Source organism: Drosophila bipectinata, chromosome 2R, assembly GCF_030179905.1.
Source record: "Drosophila bipectinata strain 14024-0381.07 chromosome 2R, DbipHiC1v2, whole genome shotgun sequence".
NCBI lineage: Eukaryota > Metazoa > Arthropoda > Insecta > Diptera > Drosophilidae > Drosophila > Drosophila bipectinata.
Genome location: NC_091737.1, coordinates 24,291,088 through 24,311,527, shown reverse-complemented (window position 1 = coordinate 24,311,527; position 20,440 = coordinate 24,291,088). Strand labels below are relative to the sequence as shown.

Below are 20,440 nucleotides of genomic sequence, written 5' to 3'. Positions count from 1 at the left end.
TGAAGCGCTCTGCCACCCACAAACAAAAACACACTAGAGACAAGACCAGCCGAGACCGACGACCCTGCACTCTGACGTCACGCTCTTACGATTTAATTCCCAATTAATTGCAAATCGTCGGCATCGGCATCGGACAAAGTAAAGGCGGTTCTTTCAGTTCTCGTTGCATCAAAGGCCGCGTACGTGAGCCAACTGAAAAGCGAAAAGTGCCACCGCACTTGCCACCGCAAGGCAAGGCAAGAAGAAGGCGCACTCTCGCCCCGTTACGTATCCGCCCCGTTGTCCCAGTCCCAGTCCCAGGCCCTATTCATTTCCCTGTCTTATCTGCAACAACGTAGAAGCTAAAATCGAACAATGATCTCAGAGACTCGCATCCAAGTGGCAAACTTTGCGCGTAATTGCCAACATTTCGTTAATGCTAATGGCAGTAGTGGTAGTTCCACACACTCGGCTTCCAAAATGGCCTAAACAAACACAATAACTTTGCCTTTGGTTTTCCTTTGCGGTTGCGTCAGTTTTTCGCAGGTTTTTCTCGACCCTAAGCGGACACACACTGGGGGCCAGGGAAAACTAAACACACACACAAACGAAAAGCTGGCGGGGGAAGACTATTTTTACGGCGGGAAGACTACACTGCAAGACAACAGCTATTCCGGCCACGAGCGTGTTGGGCAGTGTAATTTCCGATAGCTCGATCGCAACACACAACGTCAGAGTCGAAGTTCTAATGCCGGACTGAAGCTTTGAAAGCTTCGCAGAATATTGAGAGCCGCCACAGCACACCTGGAAACCCGCCCGGTAGCTGGCAGATAAGTTTCAGCCCGAAAGCCTTTAACTTTGCTGATTGTCACCCGTCTCGCTCGGTTCCTCATGCCCTCTCCCTCCCTCCCGCCAGTTCAATGGAATCAATACGAAATCGGCTTCCGATTGCAGCTACTTTGCTGGGCACTTGGTAGCTCGGATGTGAAATGTTTGGCACAGGGCCAGTCTCCAGCCAGCTGGAAGCAGCTTTCGATTTCTGGAATAAACACTGCTATTCGGTGGGGGAGAGGTGGTGAGGAAGGGGGCCATTAGAGCCATTAGTAACGTAATTCCCCATACGTACTGCCAAAAACAAGAAGCAATTCTGGTTTGCGAGTTGTACTATGAAATCACAAGCTAAAATATATTAAGACACTCCAACTGGCCAGGGCTAGAAAGCGAATGGCAAACGTGTTTTAAGCTTTCCAGCAAATGCAAATTTTTCAATTTTATTTCGAGGTGTTTTATGAGGTATTGTATCTCGAAATCCACAAGATACTTTGTTTAATTTGGCTGCTTCTTTAGCATTTACATTTGTTTACATGTCTTTCAAATGTTTTTGGGTTTGAGTTCTCTTTCCTTAAGTTCACAGTCGTGTAAACAAAATACAAATTATTCCCTTAAAAGTAACCAAAAGTATATTTCTTTCCAAAATTTTTAAACGTTTTTAATATTTTTTTGACTATAAAATCTAAAGTTGTATAAACAAACAAATAATTGGGTAACTATGTGGTGTTGTTCTAGATTTTATAATTCAAAAATGGAATTATACAAATCGTAAACAAATCGAATTTGAATATTTTTTGAATATATTGGTTTTTTTAGTATTCACTGTAGTATAATCACTAAAATTGTAGCTCAAGTTTAAGTTATCGTTCAACATACACGGCTAGAAACAGAAATCAAGAGCAACGATAAGGAATTCTGGACACCAAAATCTGGAAGTTATGTTTATCAATATTTATTCAAGCATTTCGCTGGATGATTTATTTGGGAACTTGAATCGCAAACAACAAATATCAAAATTATATAACCAAAACATTTTGCTGCTAAATAACAAATTCACGCTAATTGCATTGTCAAAAATTCTATATTATTTGGTTCTATTTGTTTTTCAGACACTGAATCACAATTCAATACTAAAACTTTGTTTGGCGATGTCGTTGCCAAAACGCTGCGACAATAACAAAAGGCCAGGCCGTGTCAGCTGAGCGGCGGCAAAACGGCTTTATAGACAGATAGCCACGGCGAAACACAAAATTATCATAATGAAATAATGGCCAGGCAAGACATGGTTAGACAATTTTGGAAAGGTTCGGCTGGGGTCGAGCTGCGGGGGCGCTACCAAAAACCAAACATGACACCATCGCCAGCTCGCATTTAGTTACCAATTTCGAAGGTGTATATTAGACTAAATTAGCCAGAAAAGGTGAACAGAAGGTGGAGTAGGCTTTTAGTTCTTAAATTAGCATTTTTGGCACTTAAGGCTTTTATTGTTTTTGGATTTTATGGTTCAAGGTGCATTTCAAAAGATGAGAATTTTAAAAAACCAATTTGTATTTGAAATACGCCTAAAAGTAGACTATTCTGAGTACAAATGTGAGTAACAACTGGCCTTGTTTATAAACATTACATTCTTTTTAAAACATTTAATTGAATTAGCTGAAACCCCACCCACTTTTCATAAATCCCATTCATATTGAAATTACTTTGTAACCCAATACATTTTAAAACCCCGACCCTGTCCAACGATCGATATCATTCATTTATGTTTCATGGCACATTAATGTGACAAAAGCCATTAAAACTGATACCCGACAAATAAATTGAGTGTTGTTTTCCCCCCAACCCCTCCCGGAGTGGTCATTTCCCACACAGGTAACCCGAAACCGCAAAAATTCGAACCAAAAAAATCCAGAAGGGCCTCCATTGTAATGCCAAGGAGTGTTTCCCCCAAGTCGATGACCGGACTCCATTGAGTCACTACCGAACTGAAGGCGATAATTTCGTTAAATTGTGTTCAAAATTATATAGAGAACCTCTTGAGACAATAAACAGCTGCACTGCTAGTTAAAAATTAAAAATGTAGACCATTATCTAGGTCGCCTTTCTTTTATAATCGATTGAAGTAAACAAAGAACTTGTTAAACTTTAAGTTTTCGCTGGAGACCCATTGATTTAAAGACATTCCAGTTCCAACTTTTTAATGAGTTTATATAGAACGAAAGCCAACTAATACTTTAGTAATTTTTCAAAATTTATTATGGTTTTTGTAGAGTCGCAATCGCACTGTTGCCCTCTCAGTCTTTTAGTGTCTTTTTATCGCTTTTAGCAATTGACAATAAAAATTTCCTAGTGTTGGTTTCATTTTTTGTTTTGTTTTACTTTTAGAGGCAAAAGCACAAATACAAATTTTGAATTTTTCGCCAGCTGAGGCTTATCAAAAATTGTTATTGTGTCGCCATCGTAGTCGACGTCGTCGTGGAACGGTAAACAAAAGTAGAATAATAATAGTACTGGAAATGGCTTTCTTTCTGCTTCAATGCCATGAGCGATAGAAGACCGCCGAATAGAAATTATAATTAATCATAAACGCGATCTGGGTGTGCCGCGCAAATTGAATTATGAACCGCAACTTTCAGGGGCAAGCGATCCCGGCTGGAAATTAATTTCTAAAAATTATACATTTTCACAACAAAATCAAACCGAAATTCTGGGACACATTCCCGGCTTCATTTGCATGCCAAACACACACACACAACACACACACACTCTATATGGCATCCGGTCATTAGAGACTTAATTGAACTATGACCATAGAGAGGAAAAAGGGTTGCACTGTATAATTTAAAACGAATTAAAATCACATGTATGCACACACAAAGTCCAGCCCAAACTATATATAGCATATCATTTATTTATATACATAGAAGTTTGTGCCATTTTTGGGGTATTATTATCAACCCGACCGCATAGACAATAATTAACCCAAATTCGGTCTGCATTTGCCTATCAGGCTGAAGTTTAAATTGGAAACCGATAATCGAAAATAGACCGATTGATTTAAATAGTTAATGAAGCCAATCGCCAATAAGGTATGACAATTGATTATTCCATGGGCATAGCACACGCTGCCATACTGCTTTGTGGGTCAAAACCTTCTTGGCCCACTGACACGGTAGAAACGGTCGCCAAACTCAATCTCTGAACGGATTTTTGATTGGGAAGAGACACAATTGGCTTAAACTACATCGAGTAACTCACTTTGTAACTGCGATGGCTTGATTTTTAATGCAATTTTTTGCAAACAACGGTTGCTAATTAATTTCACGCGACCGTTTCAACTGTTTACGCTTTGATTTTGTTGCCACTGAACTTGACGATCACCGCCCGCGAAAAGGTACCGATAGATAGATAGATAAAAATATACATATAGATGGGTTTTCGCTCACGACTTGACTTGGCAAAACTTCTATAGTAACTAAATCGCTTGGGGCCTACGGTATCGAATAACACAAACACACCAAAAGCATGGCAGCAGCAGCAGGGCAGCAAACAAGCAGAATGCCTGAGCAGCGGCAGAGAGCAAGAGTCGCCTGTTGATTAGTGCGACGCTGACTTGTTGCTGCCTCTGCCTCGGCTTCTGCCTCGGCCTCAGCTCTGCCAGCGCAGGCAGAGATGCCCGCGTCGACAACGACGTCGAGTGGTGGGTGCGGACTGGTCCCCAATGTTTGCAGTGGATGATGTTGTTGTTGTAGCCGGCTTAGAGCCGTGACTTGTTGATGTTTTGCCATTGTGATGCCCAGTAATAGTATCTGATGGGTAGTTTGGGCTCCTAAGGAGGTTGGGCCAAAGGATGCTTTAAAATTTGGGGACTTAATATATTACTAAATGGTTTCTAGAGTTTTTATTGAAAGACTTGTGCTAAAAAAGACTTAGATATTAGAAGAAGAATCTTAGATATATTTACATATCAAATCTAGCTGGAAGAAGTATCTTCACCTGAAATTTATATCGTACTTTAGAACAAAAGATACATCTGTCACCTTACCAGTTACAGATATTTCTATTCCTATTATATATATATATTAATATTTTATATCTCTACAATATACCTATATTTCTTTAGTCTCTCTATGATATTATATCTCTATTTTTGTTCGTATCTTTTTTAATATTTTTAAATAGAATCAATATTTTAAAAATATTTTTGAGATGTTTCAGTCATAATCTTTGAAGTCTACCATGACATCTATTATAATAGATATAGTCCCCTCAAAATACAATAATTACAGGGTAAGTCAACGCCCTCATAACTATACTAATCTTTAGTTTAGTTGTTGGTGACGTTGTCCCCGTCGTCGTTTTTCCGTTTTGCGTTCTGGCGTTCTGCGTTCGGCTGAGCACGGACCACAGATCCGATATTTTTCAAATTTGTATGCATAAATTCACACACAAATGCACAGCGAGGGTCGCAGGGTCAGTTCTGAGTAGGAGTGGGGGTGCCATTGGCGATGTGGTGGGGGTAGGAGGCGGGGCTTGGACAGCAAAACAGAACAAAAGAATCCAATCATTGACAGTGCATTGTGCCGCAGCATGTGCGCATCTGGTTTAGGGCAGAGGCTGGAGAGCTTGGCAGCCAGAGACTTGGAGCTGCAACTGCGACTGTGAGCCACACACACACTGATGTATTGAAACTGGCAGCGGATGGGTGACAGGGCGATGGGGGGCAGGACGGGCTCGACATGAGCAGACAGATGTCTGGAGTGGAGACAGTCGATGAATGACGATGACGATATTGCGGGTGGCCGTGGGGCGATCAAGGAGTTCCAGTGGGCTTAGGTTGTATATTACAACTAGTACTAGTATAGGCCAAGTATCACCCCAATAATAAGTATCATTTCAGATTATTAAACAGAAACCCCCGTAGCCACTCTCTCTCTCTTATGTAGACTATATTTTTTTAAGTTTCGCCGGCTTAGGCTTAGGCACTGACCACCCGCTCCAAGCCATTCGCTGGCTGCCCTCCCCCCCCCACACAAGACCCTCCAGTGCCCTCCCTCCATGGCCTGTCACACTCCCCCATAAACACATAATACCAGCGTCATTGTCATCGGCGCGTCGTCAAGCTCCAACGGGCCGGACAGGGGCGGAGGCAGGGGGCCCATTAGAGGGATGGAAAGGGGTTCGCTTTGGGACGGTTTGGCATGCACTTTAGTTATTATATTTCCAATGCTGTTCCGCTGTTCAAGACTCTTGCCATTAAACTGTTTATGGTTTGTCGGCGTTTATGCGTTTCACAGTTTACGAAGTGCAATGCCACTGCTTTATGGCTTTCATAGCGGAGTTCTGGCCTAAGCACTCTCTAGGGGACTTTTAGGTTTACTAAACAATGATGGAAAGTAATCACGGATTTAGTTCCATTTTAGGCTAATTAAAAATCTCAAGGGAATACCAAGTGTCATGCGAATGAAACACCACTTGTTAGATTTGCTGGGTGAGGTACTTGCGGTGATCCGGGATTAAAATAGCATGCCTCTGGCGAGAGAGCTCTGACTCACCTGTTGTGCCATTCCCCACAAACTCGCGGCCTTCCAGGGGTGTTCCGCACTTCCGGCAGGCTTCCGGCTTGCTCGCTGCACTAAAAACGGGCGGATATAAGGGGGAAGTTCTCACCCGGAGCGATATGGGGTTGGGGGCTCTTACCTGCTTAGGGCCAAAATCAAAGGACCCCGCTCCCGCTGAGCCTGGAGGACGCGGAGCAGCTGGGTGTCGTTCAGCGGGACATCCTTCAACCGCAACGATGACTGTGCGAGGTGGAAAATAGAAGACCAGAAACCAAACAATGCGGATTACATCACAAGTCACTTAAAGCACAATTTATTACGGCATAACACTTAGAGAGGAACAGCTAGATTAGGACTTAGGCTAATTTGTCGTACACTCTTGGTCACTTTCGGAGCCGGAGTGGCAGGATCCGCCGGCTCCTTGGATTTTCTCAGCGAACAGAACTTCAGCATGTCGTCGGGCAAAGGCCACGCACTCAACTGAAGAAGAGATCTCTGTGTTGGTTTTGTTTTTTTAGGTTTTAGGGGGCGTCACCTCGAGGCCGAGATAGAGATACAGATACCCATATTGTGGATCGCGTAAACAGAAACAGATGGAGGCTACGCCAGCTCGCAGATGCCCCGGCGATCCATGAAGACCTCCAGGCACGTGTTGTCCACTCGGTCGAAGAGCAGCGAACCGAATCTCCGGGCCGTGTAGTCCACGATCAGAACCATTTTGCAGTTGATGCACTTGTCGCGGTAGTGGAACAACAGCCCCACCGTCGGATGGACCACGTGGTCCGCGTAGCCGGGTGCGGAACGGTAGACCTGGTGATTGCCCATCTCGACAATGGCCCGGGCGTTGACGATGACCTTGCTGCGAACGTGGGCGGGCAGGACCTCCAGAGTGCGCTTCACCTTTGACTGGGTGTAGAGCAGGCGGTTGAGGACGTGGGCGGGGGCGTTGAAGGTGTCGTTGCTGTCCCGTCGGTGGAAGAAGACGTTCCGGAAGACGAAGCCGGCGGTGCGACCCTCGTCGCACTGGCGCAGATAGTCCGCCAGGGAGTTGTGCTTCAGCGGCATCATCACCTCGTCCAGGTCCACCACTGCCGCATACCGGAAGTTGTCCACGATGCTCGCCCGGTAGACGCAATCGTTGAACTGCGCCACAATGCCGGCGTAGTGCAGATCCTGGAGGTGGGCACCCACATTCCACTCGAACACGTCGGCCAGTCCCTCGCGCTGGTAGTACTCCAGGACTCGACGCACCTCCTCGCTGGCCTGCACATAGTAGAAGTAGAAGTGGCTGGCGCCCTGCAGCCGGTACATCTCCACGAACTCCACCAGGCGCAGCACATTGGAGTAGTTGTCCTGGACAGGACCCACACAAACGGAGATGGCGGGACGGGATTTGGCAAACAGATTCGTCATGTTGCGGGGGTAACTAAAGGATTACTAAATTATTATCCATTTCTTTGGACTTCATCAAATGACCCACCTGATCTGCACAAAGGTGGGACTGAGGTGGCTCAACCTATTGGAGGAGTAGGTCAAGGCCACAGCCTGGGGCAACCGAAGGGGATCCCGACGGGAGGCGTGCAGGGGGCACATGATGCTCCACGCCGCGAAGGTGTTGTTGTGAACCTCGTGCATGGCTCCCGCCTCCTCGGCCAGGATCTCCAGGCTGGTAAAGTCCGCAAAGCGCACAATGCAACTCACGGAGTAGTCCCGCAGCCGCTCCGGCAATACGGCAAAGATTCTCAAGGATCCTATGGTTATTTGTTCTTCATCCAGGCGAACACTTCCTGTAAAGGACGTTAGTTATTAGTTCTGTGATATCCTTTATGCTATATATGTATCTCACCTATAATATCCGTCCTGACGTCAAAGTACGCCGAGTAGATCTCGTGCCGGAGGGAAGCATTTCCAATCCTGCGCCAACTATTGGTGTAGTCCCAGTGGGGATTTGGCTTCTCAAAGACGAGATGGCGCTGTGTCTTGGCCAAGTCCTCACGCAGACGTTCATTCTGTAAACAAGAAAGAAAGATATCCATAAGATAAGGTAACCATACTATCCCTAAAGGACTCCACACACTCACAAGGCTCGAGCGCATGGAGATGTAGACCAGGACGAGCATGGCGGTGGCCACCAGGCCGGACAGCATGAAGTACACATACTGAAAGCGGTTCTCCTGGGCGGCCAACATTTCACCCAAAGTCGATCCTCTCCTCAGGAATCGCCGACAGCAACTAAAAACTGTTTATTTATTTCTAGCCTTATTGTTGAGCGTTGCGTGGGCGCCGACAGCGACACTGACAGCGGCTGCGACAGCGATTGCGGCAGCGAGACTGCGATTGGGGCAGCAACGTCTCCACTCGGGTGGCTCGGTGTCCGCGAGTCTCAAGCCCAAGCCCCAAGCTCGGGCCAACCCCAAAGGCACCTCCTGTTGCTTATTTGCTTAGCGTCGTTCTTGATGGCCGGCCATCGATTAGCGATAACACGCGGCTTGTTGGTGCGGCAGGTATGTCTTCTGCTTTGGGGCGTCCCCTCAGTGTCATCACCACACCGCAAGATACTGGAGACCACTCACCACCCCCAGCCAGCCAGGGCCAGGTATCTTGAGGAACTACTTTGTTACGCGGCAAACTCAATTAGATCCTGATTTGATTAACATTTTAGTTACAGTTTAGAGCCACTGGAGGCGGGTTATAATATACTTGGAAAGCACTTCCAATATTGTCCTTAATTTTAACATTTTACTTTAATTTTTTAAGAATAATTAAATCGAAATATGTAAGGTATTAAGTGGTATATAATTATCATGAAATTCTTCGTGGTTCAGGACTATTCATAAGAAACTTCTAAAGGCTTTTATAGGTTTTTTATATGAGAATTCAGCTATAATTATTATTATTATTATTTATATTTTATAATTTTTTACATATTTTATTATAAATTGTATTTTCTTCTTGTGTATGCCCTCGGCATTCTTTAGCCCTGTCTCTTCCACTGACCGACCTAACCGCAAGTTCACTTGGCGCCCCACAATACGCAAATAATTATGGCTCACACACACACACACACACACACTGGGAGACACACACTCTGCCACAAAGAGGCGCCGGCAAAGTGGGGAGATGGGGGAAAGCACTTTCCCGCTTTTCTCCAGGACGCGTATGCAACAAGTTAATCAACGCACGCCTCGCATCAAACTGGCGCCTCTGTCCATGGACGCTGTCATCAAATGGCGGGGCAGCCTTGGAGCAGAGCAGCAGCAGCGCTGTGGCAGCGCAGTAGCGGCGCAACTAGAGGGGCCTTGTAAGAGGCATACTCCATGGTGGGTGGCGGTGGGGTTGATGGCTTGGGGTTAGGTGACTGGGGCCGTGACTGGGGCGGGGCCGGTGGCTGAGGACTTAATAAATTGTACGTTTGTCTCTCGATTGGAGTGTCCATGTCTGGGTGAGTCAGCGTCGCCTTTTCCAAGCTATTTTTAAGTAAATACACGGCCAACATCCTCCACTTTTATTATCGAAAATGAAAATATATCAATTATATATAGGCACATGCCAGCCAGCATACATACTCGCCGCCGAATATTTTTTATTCAGACACATGTTTATGTATAATTGCCACATTTAATACATTTGTCTTGGCCAGTTTGGAGCAGGGACTGGGGAAAGGCGATGACCACTTGATGCTTCATTTAAATAAGTTTAAGGACAGTGGTACATCACTTTTCAAATAGTCTTTCTTATAGGTACGTACTTAGAAGTAATCATACTATATTAAAAGCTTGGTAATTTAAACATTTTTATAGTTTTTATTTCACATTTTTATTAGAATAGTTTTATTTGTTACTTTCATTATTTTCATAGTTTCATGTGTTATAGTTTTACTGAGTATAGTTAATTTCATATCACTTCTAACCATATCGCACCCACTGTTCTCAGCCATTGGGTCCACGTTATTTTCCCATCAAAACAAAAATATTTGTCTAGCTTTTCCTTTCGTTTTACGCTACTCAAAGGCGAAATATTAATTACTCAAACCATTAAATACTTTAAAGAGGTACGGATGTGTTCTTGACAAAGAATATTTGTTTCTAATTGAATGCAGCCAATTTGTCTCACTCACTTGTAGCAATTTATAGCCGACGAGAAGGAATATATAGACCAGAAACACCAGAAAGGCAATATGCGTCACCCTGGGACGCAGCCAGTAGGAAATCCGTCGCATTTTTCGTAAATAATACTTGAAAATGCCGAAACTATCGCGAACTTAACCCCGAAATGAGTAGAAATAAACTAAAACTCTAGAGAGTAGTGTTCCCTTCGATGGGCGAGTTGTTTCCTTATCAGTTTTGGACTCATTGATAAGATGTGCTATCGGCGAAATGTACTACTACCTCTACAAGTGGAGAGGGTTGCCCACCGAATTTTGTGATAGTTTTTGGAGAGTTTCCTATACGGAGAATCAAGCTGGCACTACGACTCTATTTTTAGAAACAAGAAATAAGGCAGAGAACAGAGTTTGGGAAGTTAAATCCCAAGGTTCATAAAATAAGAGTAAGAAAACCATATCTGAACATGAATTTTTAACTTTTATAGTAGAGTAGTTGTTCCCATAATTTCTCTAGAGTCCCAGGAAGATTCCACCCGCCACGAGGACACCCGTGCAGCTGCACCTTGGAGTTTTAAAGAACCCGCATACTACCAGTAGCAAAAATCATGTTTAATTGATGATCCCACAAGAGTCCTAAATGAAATTAAATGCAACCAGCATAAATCGATCTGTCTGCTATAAATGTTCGAACCAGTAGCTGGCAAACTGACACAGGAGCCAGGAGAACCCACCCTGGTGGTTGTCGTCCTGCCCCAGCCCCTATACACATTCGTTGTTATCATTTCTAGTTGCGAACTATTGTGAAATGCTCTGGGTGAACACCTTTCGGGGAGATTTTCGCCACAGGATCTAAGAAAGCCAACGGGAGCGTGAGAAAGCGAACGGGAAATATCTTGACTAATTATTATGCACTCAACTGGTAGTCGTAGATCATGTCGGGTCGGTTCCCACAAAGCAAAATCGCCTTAACTGGGGGTGACCTAACCCGAGTCCAACCCTCCACCAGAGCCGCGAAGACAACAACGATCCCGGGGACATACCAGCATAAAAATGAAATAAACATTTTCAATTGAATTCACGTTTCTTAAAGCTAACCCTCGTATTGTTATTATCATGGCCCAATAGCACGCACCCCACCCGGTTCCCACTATCCAGAAAATTCCAGGGTTCCCGGGTGCCTGGGTTCCCCCTCTGCCGGCACGCCTGCGTCATGCGAAAGTATTTTCAATGGTATTGTGTTTTTGGTGGTGGATATCGCTCGAAGGGTATAAAACCCCGATCGGATCGGCATTACAGCACAGTTCGGTTCAAGAAACCATCGAGTGAAGTCACCAGGCTCGTAGATCGAGCTAAGCCGCCACGCTATGTGGCGGCCTTAGCCGTTAACTAAAGTTTGTTACTAAAGAAAGTCCTAAAAAGTAAATAACCATCATAACTTCTTCCCGTTTTGGTCATACGGTAAGTAAGAAAAAAGTGAAAAATTTAACAAGAAGGCTGAAGATTCGTGTCTTTCACAGGATCAGAGGCAAACAATAGAAAATACAACGTGTTGCTATCGCTCATCAAAATTTTATAAAAACCCACCAGATTGTTGTGAAACAAGCAACAGGATATAATCACTCAGAAATATTAAAACTGATCCAAAACCCGCGATTACTTTTTCTTAAACCAAACTCCAAGAAATATTGAAAGAATCCTGTACAAAAAATGGGTTTACACATCTTGACGCCTAAACTACGACAATAGTGGCTAATTAAAACTTAAATAGATTTTATGGAAACTATCCAAAACCCATCATGTTTCTTTAACATCCAAATCATATCATTGTTACACTGACAAAAATTCCACCGAAAATTGAAACACAATTCTTATAAAAATCATCAGATATCCAAAAACTAAACATTCAAAAGAAAATCATCTACAAAAAATATACCTATACCTAAGGATTCCACCAAGAGATTATACTTCCTGAAATTGTACCATACAGTTTCTAAAAACATAAAATTAAACTTTAGTTTCATATTTTTTTGTGCCTTTTTAGTTTCCAATTATTTTAGTTTTTGTTGCTGTTTTTTGTTAAATCGTTTTGAGATAAATTTGTTGGTCTAACAATATCCTTGACGAAGGTTTCCACTTAAATTTAAACTTTGAAATTTAAGAAAGAAAATATTAGGAAAGTTTCATCAACGTATATTGCCAATAGCAATGCGTGTTTTTGTTAAAAAATAATTGTTTTGTTTATGAGGTTCCTTGAGCTATTTTAAATTAATTTCATATCATTTTTTCATACTTTTTTTTAAAGATTTGTTTCTTAAATTGTGTTTTATTTTAAAAGAAAGAATATCGTGATTTATTTCATTTCTAAAATCTTATTTCGATTGCTTCGTTTTTAATTTTTAATCAATTTAAGTTCCTTTGGTTTCAACTTGCTTTAAATCTGCGGTTCTTAAGTGTTTTATTTTTACAGTCTTCGATTTTAATTATTTTTTTATTTGAAAATCCTTTTTTTTTAATTCTGAAAATATTTATCAGTTCTTGTTTGGTTATTTATACGAATCCTTGGTTTCATTATTCTTTTGAATTGGTGAGTACTTTTTTGTTTCTTTTAATTACATAATTTCTTATTTTGTTCTGTAGTTTTTATTTCAAATTCTGTTTTTTTTTTTTTTTAATTGTATTCCTTATTCCTTCCTTATGTCCTTATTTATTTGATTATTCATCCTTTCACATGATTTATATTGAATATGTTTTCTTATAATTTTTATTACATTCATTTATATTTCAGTTTAATTTATGGTGACCTATTTTTTATCAATTTTTTTTTATATTTTTGAGTTGTCCTATTTTTTATTATTATAATTTTTGTGATTTTATCAAGGTACCTTTTTAATAAGTTTATTTATTTTGAAAAAGCCACTTATCAAGTGGTTTTCTATAATTCATTTTTCAACTTATGTTCTCAATTGGAAATATTATTATCATGTTACCGACTTTAATTTATAATTTTATATTATTTATTGAAAAATTTCAATTCTAATAATTTTGCTTTTAAACTTATCAGTTGATTATTTTTCAAAAGGATTATTTCAAAATTTATTTTTTTTCGTGTGTTTATTATTTAGTTAAGTTTTTAATTAAAAATCTTTTGTGTTGAAATTTTTGTATTTGTTACTTTTTTTACTTCATTATCTAAATCATTTCATCATTTTTTCGCATAATTTTATTGATATAAGTTCATTTATAATTTATGTTTATATTTTTGTAGATTTTATTATTCCTTTTTGTCAGTTCCTTTTTATGGGTTTAATTTGTTATATTTCGTTATTTAGTTATATAAGCATTTGATTATATTTAATCATCTTAAAATATTTTGTTCACAACATGTGAAACCTCTTTATTTATTTTTTTGTTTATTTTGTTTGTTATATTTGGTTTAACAATTCTTTGTATGAATTTTTTTTCAATTTTGTCTAACAGTTTTCTTAAACTTTCATTTTATTGCATTTATTTCTTATTGAATTTTATGTTTTTAAAGTTTTATTTTATTTGGTTTTCAATTTTGAAACATTTCAGTTTGATTCTTTATTTTTGCTCAGGTTCTCTCATAGGAAAGTATGTTGTCATAATAATGATAAAAAATGTACGAACTTATAATTAAGCATTGAAGAATAAAACATACAGTACTTCCAATCACAAATACCCATTTTTTAATTTTCCCAAAAGCAAAAAAATAAAAAAAAGAGCTATGAGGATCTTTGAAGTTTATTTTTTAAGCAAAGCTGTGCCGCACACATAAATAGTTTCTTTGGAGACTTAGCTTACGAATTACACATAAATACGGAAGGAAGGTTAAACTAAGCTATGCCACGCCCACCGGCCTGGCTCGGCCTCTTTCCCAGCCGCTGCACCGCATCTTCTGGTTCCAGGAGTCGTGATTCGAGATTCGCCTTTTTGGAACCAGTTCCGTATCAGTTTCCGGTTCGAGCTCTACTGCTCGGCGTTGCCGGAACTTCCTTCGGCGGCTGTCTGGGCAGCGGGAATGGGCATGCTCTGGCCACCAGCACCACCATTAGTACCACCACCTCCACCAACACCACCACCGGCTGGGTTCGCCGGGTTTCCAGGGCCGTCCGACGAGGAGTCCGAGTCCCGTTCCAGCAGATAGCTGACGCCTAGAGGACGTGGTCGGCCACCATAGGAAGAGCTATAAGGGGCGACAAGAGGGCAAGCCTAACTTAATGCCGAGACTGATTCCGGAACCGAATCCGTGAGAGGAATACTATTTCAAAATTCGTGGTGCTGTGGCAGAGGCAACACCCACTGCAACTTACCTCTGTGCATCCCTATCCCTGTCCCGATCCCGACTGCCGCCGCTGCCGCTGCCTCCGTTGCCATTGCTGCTGCCGCTGTTGGAGCTACTGCCGCTGCCCCCGCCGCTGCTGTTGCCATTGCCGCTGACCTTGTCCTGATCCCGGTCTCGGTCGCGGTCTCCCAGATACGTCCAGCCGCCGCCCTCCGAGCCAAGGACATTGGTGTGACCCGGGATGCGGGAGCTGTCACTGCCGATGGCCGAGGACGTGACCTTGGAGTAACCGGCACCGGCATAAGGACAATTTCCGGCGAGGCGGCCGCAGGGCGTGGACAGCGAGTTGGAGGGGCGGTTGTAGGCGTAGCCCCGGTTTCTCATGTCTCCGTCGTCCTCGTCGGTGGCAAAGTAATAGCCACGTCCGGAGTTATCGAAGCCAGACTGACCTCTGATGGCGCGGAGGCGGAAACGGAAGCGGTGGTCGAGTTGGCGAGCGGGAGCCCACGGGGCGGATACGGGATTTTTCGTTCGGAAAGTAGTGAGTGCGGGTTTAGCAGTGCATTTGAGTATTTCGGGTAACAGTTTTGTTTGCCAGCCGTGAAGCATCCGCAGTGTCCACAGTGTTGTTGTTTTGGTGTGGTGTGTATTTCATGTTGTAGTTGTAGTTGTTGTTTTGGTGTTGTATGCAATTAGAAAGTAAAAACGGAAATAATTCATTGAATGAAAGTGGAAGAGAACACAGATATATACAGAGAAGAGAGAAAGGAAAGAAAGAGAAGAGAAGGATACCTGTAGGTTTCATCCCAAGGACGATAGTTGCGAAAATCATACCTGGAGTAGTAGCGGTCGTAGGGGTCATAGCGATCGTAGCCGGAACGAGAGCGGTCGTAGTACCGATCTGGAAATAAAACAATATAATATTAGGAATATTTTATTTGCGAAACGAATCTATACTGACCCCTGGACGAACCTTCGCTATAACGGTCGGTGTAGTACCGATCTCGGTTATCGTAGCCATATCCGCGCTCCCTGTCGTAGGATCCGTAGCTCGAAGGACGTCTGTAATCATCGTAGCCTCTTCCCTCGTACCGGTCGTAAGTCCTTGGGGAGTACCGATCGTCGTAGTATGACCGATAACGGTCATAGTACCTGTCGTAGTCCCGGTCCCGACTGCTGCCGCGTTCATCGTATCCGGAATAGTACCAGGAGCTGCCGCGAGTATCGTCTCCAGTTCGGCTGGAGTATCCGCCGTAATAACGATCCCGATCACGATCCTCGTAGCAGCGTACACAGCGAGACTGTCGGCTCTTGCCGCGCAGCACGGAGTCCAGGACTCCCACCCCCGCGGTGGCCACTTGTCGATCCTTAGAGTCCACACTGGACCTCGCCTCGGGTCCCGTCACCGCCGCTCGCACACAGACGAGCAGGGCCAACCAAGGTAGCTAATAAAATTGGTTTAAATATAAATAAAATAATTTTTTTTATAAAAATTCTCATCAAAATTAAACTTATATCTGTACTTTTTTAAAATTCTCATCTCAGAAGATTGAACTCCTGATTCATAATTGGTATTCCGTTTTAAAATCGGTTGCGAAATATTAAAAATATCCACTAAAAAGTGCACCAAAAAATCAGATTTTTAAAAAGTAAAAAACGTCAGGATCGGGATTCCATTTTTTTGACTTTTTTATTGGAAAAATGTGCATAACTTTGCTTATAATTGAAAGATCTAGAAATGGTATACCTTCCCGATCTTAGAACTCCCAGTAGCATCATTTTCAATCAAGAGCTGGCAACAAAATTTTGGATCCATTTTTTTCATTTTTTCCAAGGGGTACCCTCATGATTTTGGCCAAAAATTTGACAAAATTTTTTTAGTTTGATATTTTCAATCTTTAGATGTAGATCGAAGAAGATTGGAGTCCTGATTCATAATTGGTATTCCGTTTTAAAATCGGTTGCGAAATATTAAAAATATCCACTAAAAAGTGCATAAAAAAATCAGATTTTTTAAACGTAAAAAACGTCAGGATTGGGATTCCATTTTTTGGACTTTCTTAATGGACAAATGTGCATAACTTTGCTTATAATTGAAAGATCTAGAAATGGTATACCTTCCCGATCTTAGAACTCCCAGTAGCATCATTTTCAATCAAAAGCTGGCAACAAAATTTTGGATCCATTTTTTTCATTTTTTCCAAGGGGTACCCTCATGATTTTGGCCAAAAATTTGACAAAATTTTTTTAGTTTGATATTTTCAATCTTTAGATGTAGATCGAAGAAGATTGGAGTCCTGATTCATAATTGGTATTCCCTTTCAAAATCGGTTGCGAAATACTAAAAATATCCACTAAAAAGTGCATAAAAAAATCAGATTTTTTAAACGTAAAAAACGTCAGGATCGGGATTCCATTTTTTGGACTTTCTTAATGGAAAAATGTGCATAACTTTGCTTATAATTGAAAGATCTAGAAATGGTATACCTTCCCGATCTTAGAACTCCCAGTAGCATCATTTTCAATCAAAAGCTGGCAACAAAATTTTGGATCCATTTTTTTCATTTTTTCCAAGGGGTACCCTCATGATTTTGGCCAAAAATTTGACAAAATTTTTTTAGTTTGATATTTTCAATCTTTAGATGTAGATCGAAGAAGATTGGAGTCCTGATTCATAATTGGTATTCCGTTTTAAAATCGGTTGCGAAATATTAAAAATATCCACTAAAAAGTGCATACAAAAATCAGATTTTTTAAACGTAAAAACGTCAGGATCGGGATTCCATTTTTTGGACTTTCTTAATGGAAAAATGTGCATAACTTTGCTTATAATTGAAAGATCTAGAAATGGTATACCTTCCCGATCTTAGAACTCCCAGTAGCATCATTTTCAATCAAAAGCTGGCAACAAAATTTTGGATCCATTTTTTTCATTTTTTCCAAGGGGTACCCTCATGATTTTGGCCAAAAATTTGACAAAATTTTTTTTGTTTTATATTTTCAATCTTTAGATGTATGTAGATCGAAGAAGATTGGAGTCCTGATTCATAATTGGTATTCCCTTTCAAAATCGGTTGCGAAATACTAAAAATATCCACTAAAAAGTCCATCAAAAATTCAGATTTTGAAAAAATTAAAATGGCCATATTTACAATTTATTCTATACCGGATTTGAAAACAGATTTAAACAAATTGTCCTAATATCTATTCCATTCAGACTTTTAATAATTAAAACTCATTTAAAAAGTTTTCAGGTCATGACAGTTCAAGAACTTAATTTTTCATAGATGGTATGGAATAGATTATATTCTGATTGTTACAAAAATAAAGGGTTGTTCTCTGAATAGAAAGCAGAAAGCGATCGCCATTAACTGATTGGTTTTAATTGCCTCCGATGGGGCCTATTGCAATCGACTGCTAAGCATATCGCACGGTTCGGCAACCAACTGGGCCAAAATAGAGTAATGTGGCAGCATCAGCCTCCGATCGTAATTGAGGAGGCACAAAGCCGGTGCTCTCCTCCCCATTTGATAGCCACTAAAATAGTGGTAAAATGGACGACAACACTGTGGCCAGTCGGCGTGAAATATGATCAGGTACCCCACTGATTATGCAATGGATTTGTGGCCAAAAGCCGGGCCAGAAGCCAAAGTCGAAGCTCCACCAGCCAGAGTCCGGGCACCAAATAGCATTGACATCATTTCGGAGTACCGCTCATGGTTGCATGAATCAGATTTCGGATTGGAATCATAACTCCAGTGGCATATGCTAGATTTGTGAATGGCCAGACCGGCCCGAAGAGAGTTAATCATGGAAAATATTTTGCTAGCTGGCCGCCACGCTTTGTTAGCCAAGCATCAGGAACAACTTCCGGCCAGGCCATTGGTGTTGAATTTGGCTTTAACTCTGGCTTACGGCGATGGCGGTGGCGATGGATCGGCGTGACTTGTCACTGACTCTGGCCAACTTCATTAGAATAATTATATTTCGAGTGAGTACCGTCAGATATGTAGTTTCTATATGAATGTGGGGTTATTGTTTTGATGACCGAGGGTCGTTGCCGCCGAAATAGTATGAATGATTTCTGTTTTTTTATTGTTGTTTTTCCAAATTGAATTTATGGTTTTTTTTGTTTAGTCTATCACATAATTTACATATCGTGTGTCTGGTAATATTTTGGGGGTTGCATAACATGTTCTACTAAAAAGTTACACAATTCTTTCGAGGTCATGTTATGGAATAGCTATGGATTTGTGATAAGTCTTATATAAAAATATTTATGTGTATCCTTTCGTCTAAAAAAAGATTAAAAGATCTAGAAATGTTATACCTTCCCGATCTGAACTTTACTATTTCACTACTCTAGACTTTCAAATAAAAAACCTATTTATATATCAAAATTAAAAAGTTTTGATAGTTGACGTTTAAGAAATGTGATAGGAACATATTAAAATGTATAAAAAACACTTATTCTTACGAAAAAAAACTACTATTGGTATCAAGGACCTACGTATTCTTTGAAAAACTTTTAATCTTGAAACCTATAATGCTGTGTTATCTTTTTTATTATCAAAGGTGAATTTCCATGCTTTGTTTTAATGAATTTGTATATTTTCCAGATATAAATACCTCACCAGATGCAAATACATCTCAGATCAATAAATCAATAATAAATAATTGCATAAATAAATACTGAAAAACTAACATAAAGGACATTCTTCTCACAACTTCAATCCTCTACAATAGAAGTTCCTTTTATAAGGAACTTTCCAAAAGTTATAATAGAAAATATTTAATTTGTAACGCAGTTTCTTATCAAATAAGAAATTTTAATATTTTTCATTAATTTCTTTATAAGATCTCTAATCTATAAAAATCCATCGACTTCAGGACTCACCAGCATAAAAGCTCTCATCGTTACTCCGCCTCACTTCGTTCCACCAAGTTGAACACAAATAAATCACCGGCACGCGTTGTGCCTCTATAATATCGTTTCCTTGGTTTTTTGGTTGATATATCGAAAAATATCCTTGCACTATTTTCGCGACGAGTTGAAAGCTTCTCAGACGGGTGTCAGACCGCGAATGATCTGCCCGGGGCGGATGGCGCCGTATTTATTTGAACTCCAACCCGAACTTCATTCTGGCCGAGTCGGGAGCACTGAACCGCGATCCCAGCCCCGGATCATCGTGGCTATTAGAGGTGGTGCCTGGTGGTTGAGTGGCTGTGGTTGATGGCTGTGGTTCGCTGGCATTTGTGGCAGCTAAGGTGTTGGCACTTGGATTCCTATTTTTGTTTTGTTTTCTGGGCTGGGGCGACGATTTGTCACTTCGCCTGTTCCCAACACCTTGGGGTTCCGCTCTCGTTTCATGGTCAGTTTGGCTTTCGGAGAATGACAGGAGGATGTGCTGAAAAAACGCCTTGGATTATTTCATCGAGCTGGGGGGCTAATTATGCATCTGTCTATTGCGTAATGCCCCAGAGAACACTCCTGTGAAATTATCGCAGATTATTCGGTTCTCGTTCGAGCTTCCCAACCTGTGACTCAGAAAATAAGTCTCGGAATAAGCATGAGATTACCATTTCCACTTCAAAGTCGAGCAAAAGACTCTGGCTGTGCTTACATAATCCCCGACCGTGACCATGAAAAGGCTTTCCACCTGA

General features: G+C 41.3%; 3 protein-coding genes across 12 annotated transcripts in view; all 3 read right to left on the bottom strand.

Moving 5' to 3' along the window:
- The window catches only part of CAP (Cbl-associated protein), a 36,802-nt gene extending 29,971 nt beyond the window's left edge, over positions 1-6,831 (bottom strand). For 2 of the 3 annotated variants that reach the window (XM_070278636.1, XM_017231613.3), the window contains exons 1-3: positions 6,744-6,831; positions 6,508-6,608; positions 6,363-6,442 (exon numbers count right to left, since the gene is read on the bottom strand). In XM_070278636.1, the coding sequence (XP_070134737.1) occupies positions 6,363-6,442; positions 6,508-6,608; positions 6,744-6,821 (259 nt within the window). In that variant the 5' untranslated portion in view covers positions 6,822-6,831. Of the gene's footprint in view, positions 1-4,065; positions 4,284-6,362; positions 6,443-6,507; positions 6,609-6,743 lie in introns of those variants that run through there. The other variant, XM_070278639.1, reaches the window with a different exon arrangement.
- Positions 6,654-10,745, bottom strand: LOC108118792 (uncharacterized). 2 transcript variants are annotated; one of them, XM_017231620.3, is made up of 4 exons: positions 10,486-10,745; positions 8,215-8,377; positions 7,849-8,155; positions 6,654-7,794 (listed from the first exon to the last, which is right to left on the bottom strand). In XM_017231620.3, exons 1-4 carry the CDS (start codon positions 10,585-10,587, stop codon positions 6,969-6,971), a joined length of 1,398 nt encoding a protein of 465 aa, XP_017087109.1. In that variant the 5' UTR covers positions 10,588-10,745; the 3' UTR covers positions 6,654-6,968. The 2 variants fall into 2 exon arrangements, with proteins under 2 accessions (XP_017087109.1, XP_017087108.1); XM_017231619.3 differs by lacking the exon at positions 10,486-10,745 and adding an exon at positions 8,450-8,679.
- Positions 10,746-14,207: 3,462 nt separating this feature from the next.
- Positions 14,208-20,231, bottom strand: LOC108118838 (uncharacterized). Of its 7 annotated transcripts, none has more exons than XM_017231726.3 (5): positions 19,674-19,879; positions 15,738-16,221; positions 15,569-15,677; positions 14,805-15,227; positions 14,208-14,677 (listed from the first exon to the last, which is right to left on the bottom strand). In XM_017231726.3, the coding sequence occupies exons 1-5, from the start codon at positions 19,689-19,691 to the stop codon at positions 14,461-14,463; spliced, it is 1,251 nt and encodes a 416-aa protein (XP_017087215.2). In that variant the 5' UTR covers positions 19,692-19,879; the 3' UTR covers positions 14,208-14,460. The 7 variants fall into 7 exon arrangements, with proteins under 7 accessions (XP_017087215.2, XP_017087217.2, XP_017087222.2 ...); XM_017231728.3 differs by having other exon boundaries at positions 14,209-14,677; positions 15,611-15,677; XM_017231730.3 differs by having other exon boundaries at positions 14,519-14,703; positions 19,674-20,231.
- Between the last annotated feature and the right edge of the window lie 209 nt (positions 20,232-20,440).